Source organism: Medicago truncatula, chromosome 6, assembly GCF_003473485.1.
Source record: "Medicago truncatula cultivar Jemalong A17 chromosome 6, MtrunA17r5.0-ANR, whole genome shotgun sequence".
NCBI classification, from domain to species: Eukaryota; Viridiplantae; Streptophyta; class Magnoliopsida; order Fabales; family Fabaceae; genus Medicago; species Medicago truncatula.
In genome coordinates this window covers 2290295-2296824 of record NC_053047.1, presented here as the reverse complement: position 1 = coordinate 2296824, position 6530 = coordinate 2290295, and the positions used below count along the sequence as shown (strand labels likewise).

The 6530-nt window shown below is 33.7% G+C and overlaps 1 protein-coding gene across 1 annotated transcript; it reads right to left on the bottom strand.

The window, feature by feature from the left end:
• Window positions 1–1606: 1606 nt before the first annotated feature.
• On the bottom strand, window positions 1607–5212 carry LOC11429375 (cytochrome P450 82A3). The gene is made up of 2 exons (XM_003618318.4): window positions 4207–5212; window positions 1607–2415 (listed from the first exon to the last, which is right to left on the bottom strand). Exons 1-2 carry the CDS (start codon window positions 5170–5172, stop codon window positions 1786–1788), a joined length of 1596 nt encoding a protein of 531 aa, XP_003618366.2. The 5' UTR covers window positions 5173–5212; the 3' UTR covers window positions 1607–1785.
• Window positions 5213–6530: the final 1318 nt, after the last annotated feature.

The window sequence follows — 6530 nt, the reverse complement described above, 5'->3', positions numbered from 1 at the left end:
TTTAAGCAAAATTATCAACATCCTAATTCTCAAAATTTTCTTCTTTTGTTTTTTTTGCCGTCAGCCCACCACTAACAAATCTCAACAAGTTTTATAGACTTCAAATGGATACTCAAGGTTTAAGAGTTTTCTTGTTATATATATTGTTGAATGGAAGTGAGAGTTATTGGTCTCATATCAACTATATATGGGATAAATATTAGATATATTAAGAGAGTAATTCTTATATCTAATGCTTCGATGTTTTGGATAAAAATGTTGTATCTAATTCTCTTATGGTCATTGATCTTCTATATCATTAACACATCGTTATTCCCGAAGCTCTCTCGAATTCCCTAACACAAACAGCCATAGTTGCCACTATTTGATTTGTATGGGTACGTGAAATTGACAATATGACTTTGACACCATTGTTTTGAATCGAGTTTTTTTTGTTACATTTTTTGGGTCGAGTTTAATCAGACTCGATATTATAATTAATTGAAATCCGCTTTTTCATAAAAATAATTAATTGAAATTCTACAATTTAAGTTAAGCTTATGTGGTATCTTGTCAAACCCAAACGAAACAACTTGTGATAAAGAACAACTTAGTTTGGGCGAGTTAAAATCAAATTATGACAGAATAAATTAAGAGTTTAAAGGCGGTGTATTGTAGGTTCAAAACAACTTTCAATAGACAATCAATGAAACATTCAAAAGTGAGAGAATGTAGTTATACAACATCACAATTGTTTTTTATTTTACTTTTTATTATTCTAATGTGTCAATTTTTAGTGTTGTATTGATTGTCTGTGCATAGTAGTTTTGAACCGACAACCTATTAAAGCTCAGTATTTTGCAAACTCATAAATAAATGTAAAGTTTTATTAACATTTCACGAGTTTGTTTGGTGAGTAACATATGATAGATAAAATATATGATAAATATATAAATATACGATACTGATAAGATAAACAAATACACACATGATAAAAAAAAACTGTATTATTTTATCTATTTATGTGTTTGATATACATTTGATAGTGGCATGTTATGATATATAGGTCCAAATTAAAATAAAAATAAATTTTGTTAAATTATATATTCTATTAAAAATAAATAAATAAGACCTAAAAATGAAAGGGGAAGAAACGGTTGAATTGTTCATCCTAAACTCACAGTCAAACCCAAAAAATGAAAAAATTCTATTATTTTCTGTCACTTTTCACTTCAATATCTTTAGCATCCAATCCATAACCTTAATCATTCATCTTCTATAACTAAGTACCATAAAACAAAATCACCAAAGTGGAGGGTCAATGGTGTGTAAAGTTTATCAATTTTGGTCCGGAAATTCAATTGACAATTATACTAATCGAATGACCTACTCGAATAATTTATAGTCGTGTATAATATATTATATAAATCTTTTTTTTGCAAAATTTATTTTTTTTAACAACGCTAGAGTTAAATATGATTTCAAGATTTTGACCTTTAACCTCTAAAAAAAGTTTTTCCCCTTAAAAATTCACATTAACGAAAACAAATGTGTAAATGAATATGGATGAACAACTTTCACATTAATCCAAAGTATATTACATATTGATAAATGACAATGCAGAAATAATTTTTTGAATAAATTAATCGCCATAATCTTTTCAACCTTCATGAAATTGAACCAAATGAAGTACACCAAAATATCACAAATTATTCCACAACTAACACAACATGGATCTGAAAGGATTACATAGTTTGAAAATAGACAAATTACAAATTACAAAGTATTATAAAGCTAGCACAGAGATCACATAATTTCATAGCAATTCGAAGACAAACGTGGCTTAATAAGAATCTCAAGAGGAGTTGTTTTGGTGTTGGTTAATCCAAAAGTTTCAGTCATATCAATAGGTTCACTTGATGGATTTAAGATTTCAAAGGAATGCAAAAAACTAGCCAAAGTTAAATGCACCATTTGAAGGCCAAATGACATTCCAGGGCAAATCCTTCTACCACCTCCAAATGGTAATAGCTCAAAATGATGACCTCTAACATCAACGTCTTTATGGGTAGTAAGAAACCGCTCTGGTTTGAATTCCAATGGATTTGACCAAATATTTGGATCAGTGTGAATCTTTCTAAGATTCAAAATTAACCGTGTTCCTTTTCTTACATCATATCCATCTAAATTGCAATTCTCTGAGAATTCACGAGGTGCCGATAAAGGGCCAGCTGGATATAATCTTAGGGTTTCTTTGACAATGGCTTGAAGATACACCAACTTGTCTATGTCTGTCTCTCTTACACACCTCTCTTTTCCAACTTGAGTATCAAGTTCTTCTTTTGCTTTTTCCAATATTAGAGGATTTCTAAGTAACAAACATATTGCCCATGTAAGGGTAACACTGGTTGTGTCAACTCCTCCCGCGATTAAGTTCTGTCAATGAGGTATGAATTCCATAAGAAAATTTAACATCTTTTTTCATTGAAGAGTGTGTATGTGTTACTCCCTCAGTCTCACGATGAATGACCCATTTAAAAATTTTACACATATTAAAAAAATTGTATAAGTAAAAAAAAAATAAAAATTTTGAGTGTCATTAACAAGTATTGATGTACTCACAATTATCATTAATATAAATCGGAAGATGTTGAATTAAGAGTAATACAATTAATATTAATCAAAGAGTATAATTGAAAATTAAACGTAATTCATATTACATTAAAAAGTCAAATAGATAATTTATTTTCAAAACAATTTTTTTTTTTACAAATGGACCACTCACTTTGGCACGGAAGAAGTAGTCCTTCCTATCAAAGCTCAAAATGTTTTAATATTTGTATCTAAGGAGACCAAGGTGTCCAACATTAATAACTTAAGAACCAAACGTAATGATTAGATTGTATAATGTGTGTAATTAGGAGACATAAATAAAACAAAACATAATATGGAACCAAAACAAAACTTAAAATAACTTAAATGATCAAAATGAAACCTAATAAAACAACAAGATCTTGGAATTTGACATTGAAGGAGAAAACTTTTTGAAGGAAGTAAAATTAGACATGGCAACGGAGCGGGGCGGGGGCGGGTTTACCCATGCACCAGTCCCCATCCCAAAAGCATATTAGAGGTAAAAGTTGAACACTCAATCTCGCTCCCAATGAGAACGGGTTTCCCGGTCCCGCCCCCACCCCCATCCGCGAAAACTCTATTTTTTATAAAATATTTAAAACATGCATATTTTTTCATTTTTTCATAGCAACAAAAAACAATAATTATATCAATAATTAAAGATCTAATAAATTTTTATTCCAAAGAGCAAAATAATTATAATAAATATGTTTCTAAAGAGTAATAATATATTAAAATAGTTTGGTGCTTATGGAAATAAGATTATAAAATTTAATAAAGTAAATTTCAAAAAGCGGGTGCGGGACGGGGGTGGGTACGGGGTGGATGTAAGCATCCCCCGCCCCGGTACTAAAAATCCAAATTTCCCCCACACCCGCACCCAATTAAATCGGCTTTTTCCCGTTAAATTCGGGGCGGGCGGACGGGTCTGGCGAAGCGGGTTTGTTTAGGCATGGCAACAAAACCCATATCCGTGGTTACCCGTCCGAACCAAACCCAATTTGATGGGTTTTTCCCGTTTTGACTAGGTTTGGGTATGGGTATGGGTTTTCCCCGATCTCAAAACACGGGTATGGGACGGGTAACGGGTATATAAGTACCCACCCCGAACCCATACCCAAACCCGTCCCAAATGGAAAAAATTACTTTATGTGGATATGTTATGTTATTTTGTTTGATAATTGTCATGTTAATAAAAACTACCATTGATATTTAAAGGATAAACTAAATCATTTTGTCTAACAAATGTTAAAGTGAGCTTATTGTTGGATAATGTATTACAATGTTGCTCTTGGGGATGCTAAAAAACTTCTATTTTTTATTTAAAAAATTATTCAATGCGGGGACGGGGATGGGGCGGGGATACCCGAACCCGTCGGGGACGGGGATGAGATTCAATTTCTCATCCCCGTTGGGTATGAGTAGGGTAACATGTAAGTATATGAGAATCGGATATGGGGATGAGGAAGGTAAAACCCGTCCCCACCCCGCCCCATTGCCATGCCTAGGTTTGTTGTCATGTCTAAGTAAAATTTAATATTTTCATCGGAAAGATTTAAAAGGAGATTTGATGAATAGCTAGTATGTACATACCAATACTGTGGCTTTGATTATGGTATCAGAATCAAATCCTTCAATTGTTGTTCCATCAAACAATGAAAGCATCACATCCATGAAGTCTTGATGATTCCGATCAACCTCCTTCGCACCCAAACTCCTTTTATGGCGGTGCTCCTCCAACAAATCACCTAAAATCTTGTCCAATTCTTTAGAAGTTGCTTTCATGGCCTTCACATGGCCACCAAAATCAAACCATTTTAGTAAAGGAATGGCATCTCCTATTGTGAACACCCCTAACAAATGCATCAACTTTTTTAAAGCTTTTACACATCTTTGCCCTTCTTCCTCGTTGATCACATTCGTAGGATGACCAAAATATTGTTTCCCAACCAGCATTGGAAGAACAATATTGAAACTCAATTGAGTTAACCATTGCTTCATCTCCACCAACACGTAGTTTGATGACTCATTCTTTTTACTAAACCAAACATCGAAGAGCTCTTTAATCCACCGTTGCACTTCTAAGATATGAAAATGTTGTTGTTGTTCAACACGCCGATTGGTGAGCATTTCTGAAGTTGCTATCTTTCTTATTTCACGGTAATAAGAACCATTGGGTGCAAACCCAAGAAAAGCTCCATTGTAAGTCATATGTTTATATGCTTCACCTTTAGGGCGAGTGGATATTGCCAAGTCAATTTTGGTGAAACATTCCTTTGCCATTTCCCAATTGCTAAGAACCAAAGCACGTTTGGAACCAATCTTAATAGTGAACAAGGGTCCATATTTATCAGCCAATGCACCTAAGGTTCTATGAGGTGATTGTGAAGATCTTAATAGTGGGAGGTGACCAAGTATTGGCCATGCCCCTTGAACTATAGGATCCTCTTTGCTATGAGAAACTTTGTAGGAACGATAAAGAAACAAACAATAAAACAAGAGTATTGAAAATAGTGCTAGTGTAGTGGCACTAGTTAGGAAATCAAGAACCAAATCCATTTTATTAGGTAAGGAAAAGTTATGATGAAGTAATGGGATGAAGAGACTAATGGCTAAACGTTGATAAATCCTAAGAGACTAATCTTAGGCTTTGTTTGGGAGTTTGGAGGGGAGGGGAGGGGAGGGTTTTGAAAAAAAGGAAGGAGCAAGTGGAAGAAATAGAAGACATTGGTATGCATGACCACCTTTTTCAGTTAACCAAATATATGGTATGCGTGACCACATTTTTTCAGTTGCGTGACCAGCAAAAGGGCACGCTAGCCATCCACCAATACGAGTGGATTTTAACATTTTCCGACAACTTATGAAGAGTATTTACCGTATTTTTAAACAGTCTGTTATTAAATTCAGTCCACAAAATCTAAACACACAAAAGCCAAATGAATTGCATAAATGATATTCGAACTCCCAACCCGCCTGACATATAAGTAAACTGTACAAAAAAATGATCAACAGTGTCATACAAATTATCCCTAAAGACCCAAATTCAATCACGAACTAAATGACATAACTCTCCGAATATGTTACAAGAGACATTTGCAATTTTTTTGATAATTTATTATTTTTTCTCACATATGCAATTTTTAGATATCAACATTGAACGCATGTGACTCTATTATTCAACATGGGCCATGCTTGAGATAAAAATGGGCGAGGAATCTTGACCCTTTTTGTTTTCTTTCCAAATGAGGAGAAGTTGCCTCTGCCGACATGATATAAAGTGAGCACACAGGCATTCAGCGTAATTGCGTAGAAAATAACTGTTACATTCGTCCTTAATTATAAGACCTTTTTGAGAAAAAAATTTGTCACTTTTTATAAGACTCCTTTGATATTTTCAAGTACACTAATTATTTCTTTACCAACCTACCCTTATTTATTTTGCATCTTTTTCCTGTGCATGGATTGGCGTGTCCGGAGCTGATCCCCATGATCTTAGTGACCACTTTATTCAGTTTATTACTTGTACAGGTCATACGAGGACGCGTAGATCCTTTATGCAGCTCATTTGGTTACTTTGTGTGTGGATGGTTTGAAATGAACGCAACAACAGACTTTTTAATAATACCCAAACATCCATTGAAGGCTTATGAGAAAAAGTAAAATTACACTCTTTATGGTGGCTAAAAGCTAGTAAAGCCACATTTGTGTACGGTTCTCAAAGGTGGTGGTCGGATCCTATGCTTTGTTTAGGTATCGACGCACCCGGTTTATTGTAATAATTACATTTGTTTGACTCTTTGAGGGGTGACTTCTTAGTACATCTTGTACTTAGGAGGTTTTACCGCCTTTGTTAATATATACCATTTTTGTTTCTTCAAAAAAAAAAAAAGTATTATGTTGAGAACATAAATTAA

Bases quoted from the DNA above. Each gene is read 5' to 3' on its own strand.
- LOC11429375 (XM_003618318.4), bottom strand. From the start codon at position 5,172: ATGGATTTGGTTCTTGATTTCCTAACTAGTGCCACTACACTAGCACTA. The intron at 2,416-4,206 runs GTATGTACATAC...CCTCATTGACAG, and splicing joins TAATCAAAGCCACAGTATTG to AACTTAATCGCGGGAGGAGT.